We start from the raw sequence: 21,581 nt of genomic DNA, 5'->3' as shown, positions 1-21,581 counted from the left end.
GTCAGTCGGTCCTCACCTGTATGCATACAGATCAGTGCATCCCCATGTATGTGGGTAGAGATCAGTAGTTTTTGCATGTAACTTTTTTTTTAATGTTCTTTTGATTTTTTTTTAACGTTTCAAGGAGGAAGGAGCTCATTGGACAACATATTAGGTGGCGTGTTTATCTCTTTTTGTTGGAGTAGATTTTGTTTTTCAGATTTAATGGTGAAGAAATTGCAATTTTTAAGTTTTGAATCTGTACAAATTCTCCTTCACCTAACTGGCTGGTATTGTGAAATACTGTTGTCTGGTGACAAGGATCGGACAGGAGGCATTACTTGGTTTGGGGCTACCTGTATTACCTGTCACCAATATAATTTAGCTTTTATGAGCCTCTTGTCCTCACCTCGGAGATGGGTTTGAGAATATTCTTTGCTCTCCCCCACTATATTACTTTTTTTAAAAAACATGTATTTATTTTTATTGGAAATGCAGATTTAAAGAGACAAGAATAGACAGAGAAAAACATCTTCCATTGGCTGGTTTACTCCCCAAGTAGCTGCAACGGCTGGAACCAAGTCAATCCATAGTCAGGATCCAGGAGCTTCTTCCGGGTCTCCCACGTGGGTGCGGGGTTCCAAGGCTGTGGGCTGCCCTCTACTGCTTTCCTAGGCCACAGGCAGGGTGCTGGATGGGAGGAGGAGCATCGGGGATACGAGCTGGCACCTACATGGGTTCCAGGTGTGTAGCCACTGAGCCATTGTGCTGGGCCCCCTGCTTTGCTTTAGAGGGCAGAGAAGGCAGGGATGGGGCAGCTGTCACAATTCTGGGCTCCTGCCAGGTTCCTTTGCACCTAGGGATCCTGTTAAAATGAAGATTCTCATGTAGTTGGGGTGGGGCCCAGATCCTGCATTCCTGATGAGCTCCCAGATGGTGTTGCAGCTCCAGGCCCACACTCCCCCAATTTGAAAAGCCAGGTGCAGTTGGAAGCTGTGGGTTGTGAAGTGGGACATTTTTCTCCCAAGGAGAACAGCTGTCCACCTCAGTATGGAATTTCCTAACACTGGTGCAGCTGACATGGGTGCCCAGTGTGGGCAAGGTGCAGGTGCCTCAGGCCCTGGGGTTTTTACATGGGTTCTTGAGTGTCTGGAACAGCGTTCCAGGGCCCCTGGATCACAGAATCCATGGGTGCACACATTGCAGTAACCACACACATTCTACAGAGCTCTCTCAACAGTCTCTGGGGTGTGGACACTGACGTAGAGAGGAGGGGTACAGTGTGATGGGGAGGCAGCTGGGGAGGTGGTAGGTCTGAGAATAGAGAGGGTTCCACGGGCAGTTTTGTTTTGTGCTGGAGCCAACACTCCCATTGAGCCATTCATCTGCATAGCAAGGGCTCAGGGTCCTCCTGGTCCTCCATAGCTCCCTCTGCTGCGTCCACCGCCCTCCTCCTTCAACTTCCTCTTTCTGAAGTGCTATGCCACTGTACTTCTAGGAAGGAAAAAAAAAAATAAAGTATGAGGGACTTAACTTCAACTTTACATTATTTTAACTTCAGATAACATTTTTTCCTCCTGATTGAGACAAGTTTCATTTCCTCAAGTGTGAAAAAGTTGATGTGCATGAATATTTGTGCATTACATCTTTTAATGTTTCTTATTGATCACCCGTCTTTCTCTCGATTGAATGTCATAGGGCTTTTTTTGTTTTGATCACTGATCTATCTCAAGCCTGGTGCATAGTAGCTTAGTTGACTCAGTTTGGATTGGAATGACTTGCTTGCATTTCTCAGTGGCTATTTTCTCTTCACCCTCCAGATGTTTATTCATTTCAAGAAGAGGAGCCCGTGTTGGATCCTCACTTGGCCAAGCACTTAGCGCATTTTGGAATCGACATGCTGCACATGCATGGGGTGAGGAGCTCTGTCTCATTGTGGGGTGGGAGGGGGAGGGAACTGCTCACTTCAATGTACCGTTCTTGGAACATAGACCTTTTATTTTATAGGTTTTATGTTTTAATGGTAGCAGTCACTTCTTGAATTAATTAGCATTTTCTTTGGCTGTCCTTCTGATTTTTTGCCCCGTGTGTGTGTGTGTTGTGAGCAAAATGCCACCTTATGCAGGACCATTTTGTCTAGTTGCAGAGTTTCTGCCTCCTGTGATTGGACAATTGCATGAATCACTGTGTTCACCACAGGGAGAAGGTATGGGGAGATGACCTTTAAAATGAACTTCAGCAAGGGAAGCCCAGTTCCTAGGGATGGAAACAATAAGACAACACCATACTGTTGGTGGAAAAGCTTTGCTTCTTTGAATACTGTGTTTTCCAGTAGAGATCACGACCATGCATAGTTTTTGCGGTTCCAGTTAAATGTATGTGTTTAACCCTTTCCACCCAAGCCATCTCTGTTCCCTCAAGTTCTAATTTTCTTTCTCTCTCCTACCCACCTTTGCACTTTTCCCCCCCTTCTTTAGATTTATTCCCCTTCAAGGCCCGCCCAAAGCACATGGTTTTTATCCGACCTTCTAGTCCCATTGCTGTACCTTTTTGTCTCTTGACAATCATCTACTTGCTGCTTTTTATGATCCTCTTTGTCTTTCATTCTCCTCCCATCTTCTATCAGTTTTTCTCTCTCCTAAACAATCCTTAAAATGTGCTTACCTTTTTATTGTGTTACAATAGACATAGCATGAAATCTACCATTTTAGCTATTTTTAAACACTTTCTTAACTGAAAGGCAGAGTTACAGAGAGAAAGGGAGAAGCGCGCGCGCGCACACACACACACACACACAGATATCTTTAGTCTGTTGAATCATTCTCCAGGTCATCACAGTGGCTGGGCTGAGCCTGGCTGAAGCCAAGAGCTTCATCCAGATGTCTCACAGGGATTATCTTGTGCTATTTTCCCAGAGCATTAGCAGCGAGCTGGATCGGAAGTGGAGCAGATTGGACTTGAACCAGCCAGTATTGCAGGCAGTTGCATGACCCACTGTGTCACAATGGCAGCCCTGTATTTTAGCCACTTTTAGTGTACGATTCACATTTATAAATAAGTACATCACTTTCTTTTCTTTTCTTTTTTTTGGTGCAACCATCACCATTTTTTGGTCTCTTGTGTATAGATTGCCTTTTTCTTTATGTATTTGGGGGAAAATGGCAGAAACAGCTGTTAATATTAGAAATAACTCATGGGATGTGATGCTGGAGTGGGGGCAGTTTAAAAATTGTCTTCCTCCATGACTTTGCCCCAGACAGAGAATGGGCTCCGGGACAATGACATCAAGCCCAGGGTGAGCGAGTGGGAAGTGATTCAAGAGTCGGGCACGAAGCTGAAGCCCATGTACGGCCCCGGGTACACGGGTCTCAAGAACCTGGGCAACAGCTGCTACCTCAGCTCCGTCATGCAGGCCATCTTCAGCATCCCAGAGTTCCAGAGAGCGTAAGTCCCCCACAGACCAGGCACCTGCGACCGCCCACCAGGGGGGATGCTCTTCTTTATGGGATCGGTGATAAACACAACACTGTAAACTAAAAAACACCCGAGGGGTTCGTTAAGATTAATGTCAGCTTCTGCTCTCAGCCCATCACTTGATGTGTCAAGAATATACTAATGATTAATCTTCACAGCAAGCCTGCCAAACGCTTTTTAAGGTGAGCCAGGAGGGATGCAGGGACGTGTTCGGCTCGTGTCTGCTTCTTGGGTTTCTGGTGGAGGAGCATTGCTTAGAGAATTTAGGGTTTTCATTTCCACTACTCGGGGTGTGGTCTGCAGCCTGGGACTGGCCCCAGACTAATAAGGATTTTTTTTTGTAGCACTTGCACATTGTTGTGTCTTGCAAGTGGCATTTCTTTTTATTGTATTTTAAAAAGGCCTCATCAGTATGAGTTGAACTAAATGGAAAAGCTGGCATTTCCCTACAGATGCTCAAGGAGGCATGGATTCAGGGTGCTTCCCAGTCGCGCACTAGGCTGCCTTCCCTGTCCTGGGCAGAACGGCACAGTGGACCTGTCTCTGTGCCCGTTTTCTTCTTTGGATTGTACCCGACACAGGGTGCCACAGAGCCCAGGTGCTGTGCTGGCGCTCGGCCGCCATCTGGATGTAGAAAACCATCTCTAGTGTGTCTAGAGGGGGCGATTCTTACTTTGGCTTGAGCGTGAAAGAGCGTATCTTTGTGCCAGAACAGACTGTGGGCAGACAGCGTGCTGGGAGCAAGCACAGGCCAACATTTACCGCCATGGAGCTGAGATCCATGAACGTGAATGTGGTCAATCAGAAGAATGCCAGTTAGCCTTTTCTTTCCTCTCCTGGTATTTGAATAATTCTTTCTTGTTGCCAGTTTCTGGGTTTGAGAGTGTATGGTTAGTTTTCTATGTTCGTTTTTTCATCAGCCAGTAAGGAATGAATTCGGTTTTGCTTAGTAGGTTCAGGAGCGGGGTCTTCATTTTGGAACTAGAAATAGTAACACACAGAAATATTAGAAGGCTTAAAGACAGCCTTGGTATAAGTCGGGAATGACAACCAGATTCGCAGTTTCTATGTGCCAGTTGAACCTGGTTTACATTGAAAGTGTTTAAAATTTGTTTGAGATGGGTGTGTGGGTCAGTGGATAACAGAAAGATGATGGACTCCTGTTCCTTCCCCACCCCTTCTTGGAATGAGTAATTACTGAGGGAAATAGACAATAAGTAGAAACTGTATGGCTCTAAGTCTGTGAAGGAAAAGGGAAAGAGGCGGACAGAAAAGACCCCCTGGGAAGAGGGCATGTGCCTGATGTAGGTGTGGGGCACTGAGGCTGAGGTCTTGGACAGAGAGCGGTGGGGCTCCAGGGCGGGGCGCAGGGTCCCTTTGCAAAGGTTTGCATGCTGCATGGTAGTATTTTTATCCTTGTATTATTGATTGATTGGGGGAACAGTGTATCTTTATCTTGTATGACTCCTTGCTCCAAGATCTTTTTTGAAAATGTTGAAGCAGTGTCCTTTTGGTAGATGTTGTGGGTTGATCTGTACTGGAATGTGTTCTTGTCTCCCAAAGGCCATAACATTTTTATTGTTTTATAATCTATACCTGAAAAAAAAATGCTTTCTACGCTCCAAAGTGAGGTAGACCTTTTCTTTAATGAAAACTACGACTCACAGCTGTGGTTTGAATTTGAGAGTTAAAACTCTCCTTGGTCTTGTTTCAACAATTTTAGAATTTTATTTATTATTGAATATATCATATTTTCTAAACATTTACTATAGATATTAGAAAAGGAGTACTTTAGTATTAATGATCATCCTTATTTTTATCATGTTTTGATAAATATCACCAGCCTGAAATACAAAGATATTTTTCAAAAGTTTTGGAAATATGGTTTATTTTGGAGCATTTAAAAATAAGCAACTTTTTTTGATAAAGTATCTTCAAGAACTTTTTAGACTCATGTGCATGGATTTCAAAATTTTTTGTATCAAATAAACATGTTTTAATTCTATTTTTGATGACCTTTTTGAAGCATGCTCTTATTTTTTGAACTGCTTCTTCTGCAGCCAGCTGACTCAGAGTTAGGTTCAGGAGCAGGGTCTCCATTTTAGGATTAGAAATAGTGACTCACAGAAATGTTATACGGCTTAAAGACAGCCTTGGTGTAAGTGGGGAATGACGACCTGATTCCCATTTCCTTGTGTGCTGATCGAACCTGGTTTACATCAAAAATGGTTAAAATTATTTCAGAGGCAAAGAAGGACACACACACACATACACATACAGAGAGAGAGAGAGAAAGGGGGTGGAATCCCCATCTTCTGATTCGCAGTCCAGATGTCCACAGTGGTTGCACTGGGCTGTGTGGAAGCTGGGAGTAAACCCCAGCTCTCCTGTGTTACAGCCTTTCGTGAGCCGTCGTTGCTGCCACCCAGGGAACCAAATCCAGGTGCTATGATGTAGGATGCATTTTTTTCTTTTTCTTTTTTTTTTTTTTTTTATAAACAAGGTGTATCTATTTTCACTGGGAGGTCAGATACACAGAGAGAAGGAGAGATGGAGAGATGGAGAGAAATATCTTCATCTGCTGGTTCACACCCCAAGTGACTGCAACATTTGAAGCTGAGGTGATCTGAAACCAGGAGCCAGGAATCTCTTCTGGGTCTCCCACTGGGTGCAGGGTCCCAAGGTTTTGGGCCAGGCCCTGGATGCAGGCATTTATCTTAACCAGCTTCTTAACTGCTAGGCTAAACACTGGGTCTAATTTTAATAAGAATCTTGATGATGATAGCATCTAAATATATGGGCGCATCAACTGAATGACTATTAGGATGGATTGACAGTCAAACTGTATCTTTTTCTTTGGAACTGTCGGATTACAAACTTAAGGTAATATGCTTTAAAAATTGTCTAACACTAATTGTGTTATTTCAAGTTAAAATTTTATTATTATTATTACTATTTATAATTTTAAAGGTAGTTTTATAGAGAAAAGAAGGGACACAGAGAGAGCATCTTGCATCCACTGATTCATTCCCCAAATGGCTACAAGGGCCAGAGCTGAGTCATGCTAAAGCCAGGAGCCAGGAGATTTCTCTGGTTCTCCTGTGTTGATACAGGGGCCCATGGACTTGATCCATCCTTCCCGGCTTTACCAGGCCATAAACAGGGAGCCAGATTGGAAGTGGAGCAGCTGAGACTAGAACCTGTGCTTGTATTGGGATGCTGGCATTGCAAAGCAGAGGATTATCCTGTTGAGCCACTGTATTGGCCCCTTAATTTTGTAATGGAAGGTATTCCTCATAAATTAGAAAAGCAGTATAATCTTTACCAAAATGGATTCTTATGAAAGTTATTTCTTTATTCTTATATTAATATGATATTAATACAATCCTCATAACTCTGCCTTTGTCTACTAGTCTTGCCTTAAGGCATAAATCTTTTTATTAATACGCATCTTTCCTACAAAACTTCTGTCTTGTCAGTTTCCTGGCTATGATAAAAATTGGTTATAGGAGGCCCCGTGAATTCACTTCCTTTTATACTCTTGAGAATTCTTCAGTGTGACCTTGATATCTAAGTGTTTGGTTGCAAAGTTTGGTTTACCAGTTGTTTGGTTTTTGGCTTGTGAAATTTCTTGATACAGTTGTTGCCATCTGAAATCAGTTTAGCCCAGAGTAGCATGTTCTGTTAATTTTGATGTAGGTAGACAACCCGTGATACAAAATCTGAGTTTGTGGACAGCACGTGTCCAAAAGTTTCTGAGTTGAGAGATCCCAGTTGAAGTCATTGTTCAGTACTAATGTTGTGGTTCTTGGCCAGGGTTCCATTGAAGAAATGCCTTTTGTTTTTGGTTATTTTTAGTCATTCATGGAAACTGGAGATTGGTTATGTGGTTGAGTGATGTGAATGAATTCATTCAATAGGTATTTACTGAGTGCCTTTTACATGTCAGATACTGCTCTAATGCTGGAGATGCAGCTTTTAGATAGATAAAATCACTGCCTTCATGGGGATTACATCGTAGCATGTAATCTCTGGAGAAGTAAATAATAAACAAGAAAAATCACCAAATGATGCACGCTAAGAAGAAAGTCAGCAACAGGTGATGTGCAGTTGGGAACAGGAGGTTGGGCTACTCTTGCTTTGGCAGTTGAACAGACCCGAGAAGGAGCCACCCGCCAAAGATGAGTGGAGAGTATTCCAGGAGATAGGCAGCAGATGGCCTGCCCTGGAGGCAGCAGCAAGCTCGCAGTGCCCTCTGCAGCAGGACGGGCAGGTAGTGAAGGGCCAGAGAAAAGGACTTGCTTCTAGGCACTACTTCCTAGAGAACCAAAGACTAAAGGAGGAAAGAAAAGCGCAGATTGTAAAATGGTAAATGAAATAAAGAAGATAAAGGAATGCTGCAGGCCTTGTATGGTCTGCACTGCTCTGAAAGGATGACTTAGAGGAGGGACTGGAGACCACTCAAGGGCCAAGGGACTGGCAGGTACAATCAGCAGAAGCCTTACCAATGTGGTAAGGGAAGCTGCCTAATGAAGTTGTGTCTCGATTTCTCACCCTTCAGATGGGGAAAATGATAGAAACATGGTAGTAATGAAGGCTCAATATAGGAAACTCTCAGGAAATGGCAACTGCTAAGACTATCATTATTCATTTTAAAACTGTTGAAACAATTCCTACTGTTACAGAGAAAAATGACCCAGGCACTTAACATAGTGAAGAAGACGTTACTCAGGGGAGGCCAAGGCACTGGGCTTCGGGCCCATTGTAATGGGGTCTTGTGGTAGGGAAGAGACTGGGCTCAGCTTTGACTCCAAGAAGGATAAGCAAAGGTTCCTAACCAAGGAGCAAGTTGAGCTTGGGGCTGCAAACTTACAAAGAGGAGATCTGATAGAAAAAGGGGTTTCTGACCTAAACTGACATGGTAGGATTACTGCTGAAGGCAGGCTGGCATAGTCACAGACTGAGGGCAGAGTCTGTGCCCTGACTGGATTCTACAAGACAGAGGGAGGCCTAAGCCAGGCCTTGGCAAACAGCGGGCTTAGAGGAACCTGAGTGAAACTTTGGTTTAAGGAGAAACTTTTATTATTATTGTTATTATGATTATTTAAATCTTTAGAAAGGCAAAGACAGAGAGAGATCTTTCATCTGCTAGTTCAGTCCCTAAATGGCAGCCAATAGCTGGGCCAGGGAGAAGCCAGAAACTTGGAACTCCATCCAGGTCTCCTATATGGGTGGCAGGGACCTGGAACCTTAGGCCATTTTGTGTTGATTTCCCATGAGCATTCGCAGGAACACAGATTGGAAGTGAAGCTGCCAGGACTCAAACCTGTGTTCAGTGGGGTTGCTGGCATCACAGGTGGTGGTTTAAGCTGATGGGCTACAATCAGCCCCAGGGAATATGTTATAGCGACTTTGCCATTTGTTTTTAAGGTGGTGGTCATGATGACAAGAGCCAGGGCCATGTGTAGGAACCACTTAGGGGATTTTTGGAATTCCAAATTCTCAGGTCAGAACATCTCAGGGTCTCTCTAGCTGGTAATGATTAAATAAGAGCTCTTCAGAGGACTCCGACATGGAGGCCAGGGCTGGAGTCCATTGATAGAGGCATGATTGTTTTCAGCAGGGTTGTGAGCATGGCAGTAGAGGAAGTGTTTTTCTTTTCTTTTTAAAAATGTTTGTTTATTTTTACTGGAAAGGAGTATTTACAGAGAGAAGAGGATACAGAAAGTAAGACCTGTCTGCTGGTGTACTCCCCAAGTGGCTCTAATGGCCAGAACCAAATCAGTCTGGAGCCAGGAGCCAGGAGCTTCTTCCAGATCTCCCACATGGGTGCTGGAGCCCAAGGCCTTGGGCCACCCTGCGGTGCTTTCCCAGGCCATAAGCAGAGAGTTGGATGGGAAGTAGAACAGCTGGGACACAAACTGGCACCCATATGGGATCCTGGTGCGTGCATGGGCGGGGATTTAGCCACTAAGCCGTTGCACTGGGCCCAGGCAGCACTTGCATTGGGTGGCTTGATTTCCACAGTCAGGCAAGAAGAGCTTAGTGGGTGAGCAAGGTGGCTTGTTTGGGCTACGTTCTTGTCTCAGTTGCTGTGTTGTGATTGTTGCTTCTTGTTTTCTAGGTATGTAGGAAACCTTCCCAGAATATTTGACTACTCACCTTTAGATCCAACACAAGATTTCAATACACAGATGTAAGTGCCAGACAGTTAATCTTAAGTAAAACTACCCAATAAGTTTCCAAGTGGTTATTTCTGGGCTACGGAATGAAAGAAAATTCTTTTCCTTCTTCATTGTCTTTTTAAAAAAAATGTTCTAAAAATGAGCTTCTGTTAATAAGACATTAATACAGATATAAAATATTGGGAAAATTTGAAAAAAGCAATCTGCTTCTAACAGAATCAGACCTGTTAATGTTTGTGAATAATCAAGATATTCCAACCCAAAGCCAACACATTGACTGAAATTCATAGATGATTTTAACATGTCTGGGAAAACAGCAGTGACCCTTTGTTCTTGTTTCCCCCTCCTGGCCAGGACTAAGTTAGGACACGGCCTCCTTTCAGGCCAGTATTCAAAGCCTCCAGTGAAATCTGAACTCATTGAGCAGGTGATGAAGGAGGAGCACAAGGTATGTGCCTGGCGTTGGTGGGGTGGACGTCCGGGAGGAGGGCCCTTTCCTAGCAGGAGCGTGGCTCTCCTGAGATTTGCTCCTGGAAGCTACACATGGAGGAAGCTGTCAGAATAGTTGTTTCATTTTCAGAGTGGCCGGGGCCTGTTGGCAAACTCTTAAAAATTGCTTTAGGAATTTGCCAGGGTTGGGGTTGGCAGGGGAACAGCTTCCTGGTTCATGTGTGTGCCATCATGACTGGGCTTCTGAAATACCCTTCTTCACGAAGCAGAGCTGAGACGGGAGGAACATGCCTTAGGGAAGTATAAACCTGTTTGCCTCTGTAGCCTTTTCCTGCCCTTAAGGATACCCTTCTTGTCAGCTGGGGTTTCTCAAGAGGCTCCTGGGTAAGAAACAGACCTCGTTGGAGCTGAGAAGTCGACCTCTGGGCAGGGCTGGGCAGTCCTCTTGTGGGGCTGAGGAGACAGCAGGTGGTTCTAAGTGCTCTCAAGACCAGCCACTTAATTGTTAGAATGATAGCTTTGGTCTCCTGACAGCCGGACCTGCTTTTCTTTGTGCTTGCTCCTCCTTGGACTGTCCTATTGACTGTTTATTTCCAAAGGGCAGCAATTACAATCTACTGCTTTGGAATTGTGCCATGCCCATCCTGCATGGTTGTATCCGGTAGCCTCAACTCCTTTTGCCTCTCATGTCCTGAATGGACTTTGTGCCCCGCTCCCAGCTGCCCTCCCTTCAGAACACGCCATCTTGACTTAGTAGGAAAGCACATCCCAAAGTGTTTAACCTCTGTGGTTGCCTCTTAAGTCATTTATCCTTTACTGACTCTTGTTGACTGAGAGTGATCAAGGAGAATCAATGCACTGTTGGTCATAGTGAAGGCAGTTGGTTATGGAACTGGAGCAAATCAGGGCCATGAAGAGGAGAACACACAGAGTGAGGGTAGAAGAAGGGAGTGGGCTGTGGAAGGGGATGCAGAGGTTCTGAGTGGCCAGCCTGGGCTAGCACAGGGGAGGAAAGGATGCTGAGGAGTATCCTCTTCTATCTGAGTTGGAATTCCTTGCTCCGGAAGGTGGCAGGACTGGTCTTGGTGGTGGCTGCGGCTGTAAGCTATACTGTCTCTGCAATGACAATAACATGGGCAGGTTCTGGGATGGTACTTGCGTTTTTGTGATCTCGTTGGAGAGAATGGGAAATGAGAAATCATCAGGTTAGTGATGTTTGGAAGCAACTTTGGTCCTTTTACATTAGAAAGTAGTTTTTCTATGTGCAAGGCACCTTACATGTGCAGTAATGGAAATCTCTCTTGCCTTAGGGGCTTGTCCGTCTGCCCCATTGGATGCAGTGGCCTTTGGCTGACAGCTCTCAAGACCTCCAGGGTCTGAGGCTTGCTCTGTCGGCATCCAGCTGTGTAAGCTGGGTGACTCATGCCACATCTGGCAACCAGCAGGCACTGGGGACCCACCCATGGGATGTGCGTTTCTAGCTTCTGAAGCAGTAAGATGTTCCTCATGGTCCCAGGCCCACAATGTCAGCTGGAGCCGAGCAGCAGTCCTCGCTGCACACGGGACATACGTGTGACTTGTGACGTCACCAGTACTCTGGGCTTGGAGCTCTAGATGTGACAGCTTGTAAAATTCTTTCCAGCTCTGGGGTGGCCTGATCTAGTGCTGCTACAAAAACATCCTGACCCCTGTGTATGCGCAATGTGCATCTTGGCAGTGAGGGGAGGGTCCATTCAGCCGGGTGGGACCTGCACAGGCCTCCGATACAGTCCTCACTTTCACATTGAAAACAGAACTCAAGTTGACTATCTGATTTTCCTTTGTGGTTCCCAGCAATGGCCATCTCAAACTGTCACTTGAACAAACAGTTCATAACAAAAGGCTCTGCTCCCAGCAGCTTTGGGATTTTCCACTGATGAGCGGTGTAATGAGACCTGCTTGTGAAACTCTTCCTTCGCTCAGGGATCAGGTGATCAGGTGGTCCTGCCCCAGACTGCTGAAGTTAGTCACTTACGATGAACCTGAAATGCTTCAAGAGAGAAAAGCGGTGTGTTGAAGTGGCGTCAGGGAGAGATTCTAAGAGGAGTGAATAGTGGAGGGGAGGGAGCCTGAGGTTAAAGCTGGTATCACCGGACAGGACTTCCTTCCCGAATGATCTACTGACTAGCATCACGTAGGGCCCACAAAGGGCCAGACTCTTCCTGTATGCTCCCTTGGGCAGGGAAGTCTGGCCCGCAGCCCCAGAAGCCAGCAGTGCAGGTATGAGGTGCACAGGCCGTCTTCCCTTGAGGCTGTGCTTGGGGCCACCAGGCTATCCCACTGCCCTAATGGTTGTTCCAGGACTTGTTTCAGCTTCCCAGTGCCTCTGTGTTGATGCTGGTTGGGTGGGTGACAAGAGGGTGGCTGAAATTTACAGAATTATTAGCTACCCCACTAACCTTCCTTCTTGCAGCATATGGTATTTCATTGGTTTGCCTTATAACAAGGTGAAATCTGGTTTTTATCACATGCATGTTTAATACATGTCTATAAATGCCATCTATAAAAAGATTTGCATCATCTGTTTTAGGAACTACTGCTTCTGGTTAAGTTTTCTGAATTGATTTTTAATATTAAATTGAACTTGAAGTAGAGAAAACGTTCTTACTATATAAAACACCCCTTTTCTCCTTCCTGGGGGCTGGCGTTGTGGTGAAGTGGACTAAGCTGTTGCCTGTGACACCAGAATTCTACATGTGGGTTCAAGTCTCAGCTGTGCCACTTATGATTTAGCTCTCTGCTAATGTGCCTGCGAAAGTAGCTGAAGATAGCAGAAGAACTTGGAGGCCTGCCACTCGACTGGGGGACTGGATGGAGTTCCAGGCACCTGGTTTCCATCTGGCCCAGCCCTGGTCCTTGTGGGCCATTAGGGGGTGAAACAGCAGATGGAAGATCTCTCTTTCTCTTTTAGAACAAACCAACAATCTGTTAAGAAAGAATACTGATCACAATGTATTCTAATACGGTGCTTTCAAACATTTTCTAAAGCTTTTTCGCTAACTTATTTTTCCTTGCAAACATAACATGTTGCAGATACTATTTCTCTTTTATAATTATACATATAATTGTATTTGTAACTAATAATGCTTCTGTTTAACAAAGAGTATTTCTTTTTTGGAATTTTTATCTTGTCTGAAAAGCAGGGAATGAAAGACAATCTCCCATCTGCTTGTTTATTTCCCAAATGTCCACAACAGCTGGGGCAGCCTGGAGCCGGGAGGCTGGCGTTCAGTCGGGGCTCCCATACATGTAGCAAGATCCAACTGCTTGAAGCATCACCTGCTACCCCCAGAGTGTTAGGAGGAAGCTGGGACTGGGACAAGCCAGGCCCTCTGACGTGGTACATTGGCATTCCATGTGGCATCTTTTATTTTGTTTTCTGTTTTTAAAAGATTTATTTATTTTTACCAGAAAGTTCGATTTACAGAGGAAATACAGAAAGATCTTTCATTCACTGGTTCACTCCCCAAGTGGCCGCAATGGGCGGAGCTGTGCTGATCTGAAGCCAGTAGCCAGGAGCTTCTTCTGGGTCTCCCAAATGGGTGCAGGATCACAAGGTTTTCGGCCATACTCTCCTGCTTTCCCAGGACACAGTCAGGGAGCAGTTGAGATACAAACCAGTGCCCATACGGGATCCTGGCCATTACGAAGTCAGGATTTAGCTACTAGGCTATTGTGCCAGGCCCCTAGGTGGCATCTTAAATCTCATGTCAAATGTCCTCCCAAAACTTTATTTGTCAAAAAAAGTTTCATTTATTTGGAAAGACATAATTAGAGTTAGAGAGAGAGGTGGGGAGAGACAGAGAAAGCCTTCTATCTGCTTGTTCACCCCTCAGAGTGGGCTGGGCCAAAGCCAGGAACCAGGAACTTCCTCCAGGTCTCTCATGTGGGTACAAGGGCCCAGTGACTTTGGTCATCCTCAGCTGCCTTTCCATGTGCATTGGCGGAGGGTTGGATAGCAGAGCAACCACCACTTGAACTAGTGTCTATATGGTTTGTAGGCATTGCAGGTGGAAGCTTAACATGCTGTGCCACAGTGCTGGATCCCAAAACTGCATTTTGTAAATCATGCTTCACACGATTCCCCATCTACATGATGTCTGATGCAGAGAGGGTGGTTTTTAGTTCTGTGAGTGTGAGATAATCCATTTTCTGCTTTGAGATAACGCAGTTCTAGCCCTGTACATCACAATTTTGCTTTCCTCAATTTCTGTGTTTACTAGGTTGGACAAATGCAGCTCTTTTCAGACTTTTGAAATTAGAGTAATAGTTTGAAATGTTAGTTGTAGTTCGGGAATGTCCTTGTCCATCGACTTAGGAGATTTGAGGTTTGAAGCAGCGTAGGAGCTATTGTTCCAAGATTATCAGCTTAAATTGGTTGGCTCCATAATGTGTGCTTTAGGAACAGGCTAAAATTTGTTCTCTCTTCCTATGGCCATGTAAATATCCACGCCACGTGTTGCTCTAATGTGAGAAAGGCCTCCAGCTTGCTGCATGCTTATTAATTAAAGCTTTAGGCTCTGGGGACTATGAATGGGCAGTGTCTGGCTGTCTGCCCAGTGCGCTTTGCTAAACAGAACGGCCAGGGTAAGTGTTTGGGAGCGAGTCTGAACATCATAGTCCTATCTAATTTTAGCTGGTCTGTTTTGCAACTGCTGATGGAGAGAGTAAGTACAGTATCCTATTAATACGATAGGTTCCCTAGGTGCTTGGTGTTTTGGGGCTGTCAGTTCCAGCCGTGGCTGCAGGTGTCTGAGGGCTGGCCCTAAGGAGAGCGGGTGCTTTCTGAACACAGATTCCAGTTGTGGGTGGTCAATTTGTGGTGCTTTTAGGCCCGCTGGGGACATGCAGGTGATGGCCTTGGTCAAGTAGGAAACATGCTTTCTTTGACTTAAGTTTTTGGTTTTTATTTTAGACGATGATTATTGTTTTTCTATTTATTTTATTGGAAAGCCAGATTTACAGAGTGAAGGAGAAAGAAAAATCTTCCAACCTCTGGTTCACTCTCAAGTGGCCACAACAGCTAGAGCTGAACTCATCCGAAACCAGGAGCCAGGAGCTTCCTCTGGGTCTTGCACCGCGGGTACAGGATCCCAGGGCTTTGGGTCATCCTTGACTGCTTTCCTAGGCCACAAACAGGGAGCTGGATGGGAAGTGGAGCAGCTGAGATATGAACCGTTGGCCATATGGGATCCTGGGCATGCAAGATGAGGATTTAAGCTACTAGGCTACTGTGCTGGGCCCTACTTTTAGGTTGTTTTTTAAAAGAACTATGTTAAGATCCTGACTTTTTTTTTTTTTAAGAAAATAATTTTAGTTGTGTTTATACATTAAGTAGAGAGGAAGGTAGAGGAATCTTCCTGTATCTGTTGGGAAGTTTCCATAATGACCACTGTGCCAGTCTGCTTGCATCGGTCTTCCTAAAGCTAATCCTTCCCCTACTTTTCCATTTTTCCCCTTCCTTCCCACTCCTTTCCTTTCCCTGCAGTATTTTAATACAAAATCCAAACATCTTCCTCTTCAGGTATAAATATTTAATATGCCATTATAATCCCTGTTTTTCATTTAACATAAATATCATGTTAAAAGTTGTTTAAAATGTTCAGAGCACATTGGTAAATTAACAACCATTTCTTGGTATTCTCTAACTTCCTGTCCATATTCAGATTCCCCCCCCCCCCTTGATATCAAAGACATCTTTCTCAAATTCTCCTCATTTTTTTGGTGTGTGTTTTCTGCATGCCATAGTTACACCCGTTGCCGAGGGAGCAGGATCATTTGCTTAAGACTACTACTCTAAGAATTGCCTTCCTGAGATATATAGTTCAACTTGTGTGTGTTGGAGATTAGATCCGGAGTCTTGAGTCCGTTTGTTCCTCTGTTTCAGAACCTGGCTTGCTCTCTCCACATGTTTCGAACACAGCAGTACCTGAGCCCGGGGGTTAGTCACACTGCCCTCTGGAAATCAGAGCCAGAATGGCCAGAGGCAGTCAGCTGGAGAGCTGAGGTGGTGGAGTGGCTGAGACTGAACGAAAATTCAAACCCAGGGGCTTGGCTGCAGCCCGTTGGAGACAGGGGCAATTGGGTAGAGAGGGAGAGGCAACGATTTTTTGGCTTAAGAAGCTTTTTCAGGTGACTTCCAAATGACCAACAGTGCTGAAGAAGTGGCTTGACTGTTGAACAAAAAGTTCCAGAAGGTCAAGTGAGGGAAAACAAAGACGTGGAATAGGTACAGAAGGGAAGAGGCATGGGAAGGGGAATAAATGCGAGTCGGCCAGAGCCCAAGAGGGTGTTGAATTTTTTTGGGGGGTTGGTGTTTATCGTCATGGTCTCTAGTGAACTTGGCTCTCTTAGTTGTTGGGCCACATGGCATGGAGCAGCAGCCGATTCTACAGAGTTTACTGACTGGTGGAACTTTTTAGAGCATCTGCTTTTTCTGGTCTATGTTGGGGACTGGCAGCCATAACATCCTTGGCTGGTAGGAAATAATACATCAGTGGCCAATAGTGGATGCCTGAACAGAGCATGCACAGATGTGGGTTTATTCCATGTGATGGCTCCCTCCTTAAGGTTGAGACTGTCCTGAACTAACAGTCTCTGAGAACAAGAAGGCTTACCCAGAGACTTTGCCTTTTCTGCAAGCAGTAGGATGCGCTCAGGGTCATCCTAGCTGAAACCCAGGAGCATGTGAGCCAGAAGCTGCATGGGGACATTAAGGGATGGCTACAGTGACTTTTCTAGCTGCGTAACAGTGGATTGGTTACTTAACACTCCATACCTCAGGTTTCCCATCTGCCAAGTTGAGAGGATTGCAATCACTTTATGTTATTTGGTGAATTCAGAAAAAATAACACATATCAAAAATGACACATATTAAAAAACTGTGCTTGGAAACCAGAAAGTATTCATTCAAGCACCTGGGATAGTGTCTTACATTTTGTCATGATAAATACGCTGTAAGAATGCAAACAGCCATTAGGCAAAGATAAAGCATTGTTACTGCATGCTTATGTCAGTGGATGTCGTGTAGATATATATTAGCACTGTGAATGAGGAGAACAACTTTTTAAAATTTCCTTATCTTTCTTTTTTTGACTTACTATTATTGTTTTAAATTTTGAATTTTATGGTACAATTCCATAGGCTCTGGGACTTCCCCTCACCAAATTCCTCCCCACCGACTGATTTTCCTCATATTATTACAATAGTATAGTCCTTCATAAGCAGTCATAAGTCCATCATCATTCTGTTATTTAAGTGTGTCCTGACATTGTTGGGATAGACATGTCAGACAGTCCAGCATCCTATTGCCAGGGTATGTCCAACAGATATGTCATTGGGAGTCCATCAATGATTTGGAAGTAGAGATGCATACAGCATTGTATCTTCACATCTGGATATGACAGTCTCCATTACACTGTCACTACACATTCCCTCAAATGAGATGCTACGAAGCAAAGTCAACAACAGGAATGAAGTTAAAAGAAAAAATGTATAGCATCATGGAGTCAAACAACACACCACTGAATAACCACTGCATCGATGAAGAAATGAAAAACACCAATGCTTCTTGGGTAAAATGATGCCACTGTGTGATGTATGAGTCAGTGAAGAACTTGGTAAGAGAAAAGAAAGTATTTGGAAGAAATGAAAATAAACACAAAAACATCTGAACCCAGGGGTTGCAGCAAAGAGATGGAAAGGGTGATTGATTTTACAATCTGCATGAAGGCTGCCCTATATCAGAGAGAACAGATGATACTGTCCCTTTGGGATTCACTTATTTCACTGGGCATAAAGGTCTCTAGTCTCATTCTTTTTAATGGCTGAGTAGTATTCCATGGAGTAGATGGTCCCACAATTTTTTAAACCACTCTTCTTTGGCTGGGCATTTGGTGTGTTTCTACATTTTTGCGCTTGTAGATTGTACTGCTGTAAATATAGGATTACAGAGCCCTTTCTCATATGCAAATTTCATTTCCATTGGGTATATTCCTAGGAGTGGGATAGTTGGGTCATATGGCAGGTTTATTTGCAGTTCTCTAAGCACTCTCCATACTGATTTCCTTAGTGGTTGTACTAGCCTACACTCCCACCAGCAGTGAAGGAGGGAGCCTTTCTCCACACATCCATGCCAACAGGTGTTGTTAGTAGAGTTCTGAATGTAGGCCAGCCGCCCTGGAGTTCGGTGGAACCTCAATATGGTTGATATTGTGTTTATTTTAATTTCTTCCAAATAGTTTCTTTTCTCTTACTAAGTTCTTCACTAAGTTTTAGATCACACAGTGGCATCATTTTTTCCAAGAAGCTTTTGTGTTTTCTTTTTCATTTCTTCATTGACACATGGCTTATTCAGTAGCATGCTACTTAACTCCATGGTGCTGTAAACACAGAATGATGGACTTATGACTGCTTATGAAGGACTATACTATTGTAATAATATGGGGAAAATCAGTTGGTGGGGAGGAATTTGGTGAAGGACTAGGGGAAATCCCCGGGCCTATGGAATTGTACCATAAAATAAAATATAATGGAAAAAAAGAAGAGAGCTGGATTGGAAGTGGAGCTAGTAGGGCTTGAACCGGCACCTATATGGAATGCTGGTGTTACAGGTAGAGGCTTAGGCTACTATGCCACAGTGCCTGTCCATATGCTAGCCATTCTAGGGGTAAGGTGAAGCTTCATTGTGCCTTTTATTTGCCTTTCTCTGATGGCTAGTGACCCTGAGCTTTTTTTTTTTCATATGTCTGTTGGCCATTTGAATTTCATCCTTTGAAAAATGTCTGTTCATGTTCATTGTCCATTTCTTAGTCATATTGTTTGTTTTAATATTGTTGAGTTTCTTGAGCTCTGTTAATTCTTTAATAGTGGTGTTATTATTCTTATAGAAGGGGGATAGAGCAGGTCTGGCCTCACTAATCATTGGCTGTGAGGGTCTAATCTCTATGGGCTTTAGGTTTCTCATCTGAAGCCTAGCGTGTATGCCAAGCCCTAAGCCACTTAAGGCTGTTATTGTAGACGGAAGTGTTGTAAGTCCGTTTGATTATTCCCCTCTAGCCTCATCAGAATGGGATCTCTCCACGCATGTTTAAGGCCTTTGTAAGCAAGAGCCACCCAGAATTCTCCTCCAACAGACAGCAAGATGCCCAGGAGTTTTTCTTGCACCTGGTGAATCTCGTGGAGGTGAGTCACTCTGCAAAAGTTTGCATAGGTGTTTTAGCAGTGTGCCACCCGCTCTCCAGCATTGTGCACTGTGACTGGGTTATTATGCCTCTGCTGTTCGACCTGAACACCCCAGTCTCTCCCTGTCCAGGCTGCTTCTGAGTCGGTCCCTTTCTTAGCCCGTTCAATGTGCCTCGGGCCCTGGTTTCTGGACACGGGGGTCTGTGTTGCGCCTTTTGGTCTCTGTGTGTGTCATAGGAACATTTGTCATTTACTACGTATACACGTAGTCTCCAGCTCCTTGAGGCTTTGTGATACTTGGTGTTTCCCTGCCACCAGTGATGCTCACGCTTCGCTCACAGCAGGGCTGAGTCACATTAGACAGTTTTTAAAAGACACTGAACATTTCTTTCTCCCTTAACGAAATTTATTTTTCCTGATGATAAAACTTTTTGTGTGCCTGAAATGTATAAAACAGCAAGAAGAAATAAAAATCTCCCAAAATAGCAAACCCTGCCAAAAACCTGTATTACCGTTTTGTCTTCAGACCCCACCGGTCACTTCCCATTTCACAGGCTTGTAGATCCCCTTTTTCATAAGGCTTCACACTAGAAGTGTTTTAGAGTTGGGATATTTTAGAATATTCACAATAGTTTTATCTTTTGAGTGCCCCTAATCCAAAAATTCTACATCAGAAACTTAAAAGAAAAAATTTTTTATTCGTTCAGTTTATTTGAGCGGCGGTGAGAGAAAAACAGAGAGTTCCCAACCACTGGTCCATCCCCAATGTCTAAAATAGGTGACACTTGAGCACTGTGAAGCTGGGAGCTGGGAGAGTCAGGTTTTCCACGTGGGTGACAGGGTCCTAGATCCTGGCACTGTCACGATTGTTTTCCAGGGTGTTTATGAGAAGGAAGTTAGAATCCGGAGAAGAGCAGGGACTCGGGACCCAGGCACTTTAACGTAGCATCCTAACCAGCACCCGAAGGACTGCACGGAATGCCTGCTTCCTCCCCCCACCAAAAGTATTTTGCCCATCACAGAGCTAGTAAAGTTTCTGATTTTGGAATATTTTGCTGTTTTTGATTAGAGCTACCTGTCAGTCTTTAGTTTTCAGTACGTTGTTTTGCAAGCAGTGTTTTTGTTTGATTTCTTGTGAATGTCTTGCCACATCATTATATACTCTAGAACAGTACGACTTCTTTTTTGTAAAGAATTTTCCTCCATGTGATTATGTAGCATGCAAGCCTTCATTTCCCCAGGGCAGCCCTTTATTTTTTTCCTCTTTCTGATCTATTTGGCTCTTTATCTCTGTCTTTTTTTCTAATTCTATCTGCTAGTTTTTCTCATGTGATTTTTTTTTAAAGATTTATTTATTTTTATTGGAAAGTCAGATTCTCAAAGAGAAGGAAAGACTAAGAGAAAGATTTTCCATCTTTTGGTTCTCTCCCTAAATGGCCGCAATGGCTGGAGCGAGGAGCTTCTTCCAATCTGAAGCGAGGAGCTTCTTCTGGGTCTCCCACATGGGTGCAGGGTCCCAAAGCTTTGGGTCATCCTCTATTGCTTTCCCAGGCCACAAGCAGGGAGCTGGGTGGGAAATGGAGCAGCTGAGATATGAACTGGCACTAATATGGGATCCTAGTGCATGCAAGGTGAGGATTTAGCCACTAGGCTACTGTGCCAGGCCCTATGATTTATTTATTTATTTTTAGAAGATGTATTTATTTATTTGGAAATCAGAGAGAGAGAGAGAGAGAGAGAAAGCTAGAAAGATCTTCCATCTGTTGGTTCAGTCCCTAGATAGTCGCAACAGGCAGGGCTGGGCTGAAGTCAGGAACTAGGAGTCAGGAGCTTCATCTTCATCTGGGTCTCCCTGTGGATGAAAGAGGACTAAGGACTCAGGATATTTTCTGTTGGACTTTCGATAGATTGCAGGTTTTATGATTAGATCACTATGGTGGACCGACACGGCCAGAAAAAATGTTTAGTAAACCCAATTCTTTGTAGTAGATTTATAGTTGATTTTCTGCTGATGTTTGTGATGTAATATTTCTAAATTTACTAATCTGAGGAAAATCCAACCTACAGAGGAACCGCATCGGCTCAGAAAACCCAAGTGATGTTTTTCGGTTTCTGGTGGAAGAACGTATCCAGTGCTGTCAGACCCGAAAAGTCCGCTACACAGAGAGGGTGGACTACCTGATGCAGCTCCCTGTGGCCATGGAAGCAGCGACCAACAAGGGTAAAGGGAATGGATGTGTGTGTCTTCTTGGGGGAGACCTACGTCTCAGT

The 21,581-nt window shown here is 44.3% G+C and overlaps 1 protein-coding gene across 3 annotated transcripts in view; it reads left to right on the top strand.

The window, feature by feature from the left end:
- USP13 (ubiquitin specific peptidase 13) overlaps window positions 1–21,581 on the top strand; it is a 107,489-nt gene that overhangs the window by 56,244 nt on the left and 29,664 nt on the right. For all 3 annotated transcript variants that reach the window (XM_041002898.1, XM_041002900.1, XM_041002899.1), the window contains 6 exons: window positions 1,800–1,894; window positions 3,236–3,423; window positions 9,578–9,649; window positions 9,993–10,086; window positions 19,185–19,310; window positions 21,378–21,531. In XM_041002898.1, the coding sequence (XP_040858832.1) occupies window positions 1,800–1,894; window positions 3,236–3,423; window positions 9,578–9,649; window positions 9,993–10,086; window positions 19,185–19,310; window positions 21,378–21,531 (729 nt within the window). The remainder of the gene's footprint in view (window positions 1–1,799; window positions 1,895–3,235; window positions 3,424–9,577; window positions 9,650–9,992; window positions 10,087–19,184; window positions 19,311–21,377; window positions 21,532–21,581) is intronic.

This window comes from Ochotona curzoniae, unplaced genomic scaffold (genome assembly GCF_017591425.1).
Source record: "Ochotona curzoniae isolate NIBS_2020 unplaced genomic scaffold, NIBS_Ocur_1.0 scaffold_2587, whole genome shotgun sequence".
Classification (NCBI taxonomy): domain Eukaryota; kingdom Metazoa; phylum Chordata; class Mammalia; order Lagomorpha; family Ochotonidae; genus Ochotona; species Ochotona curzoniae.
Note: the sequence above shows the minus strand (reverse complement) of the source record. Positions and strands in the feature narration are given on the sequence as shown.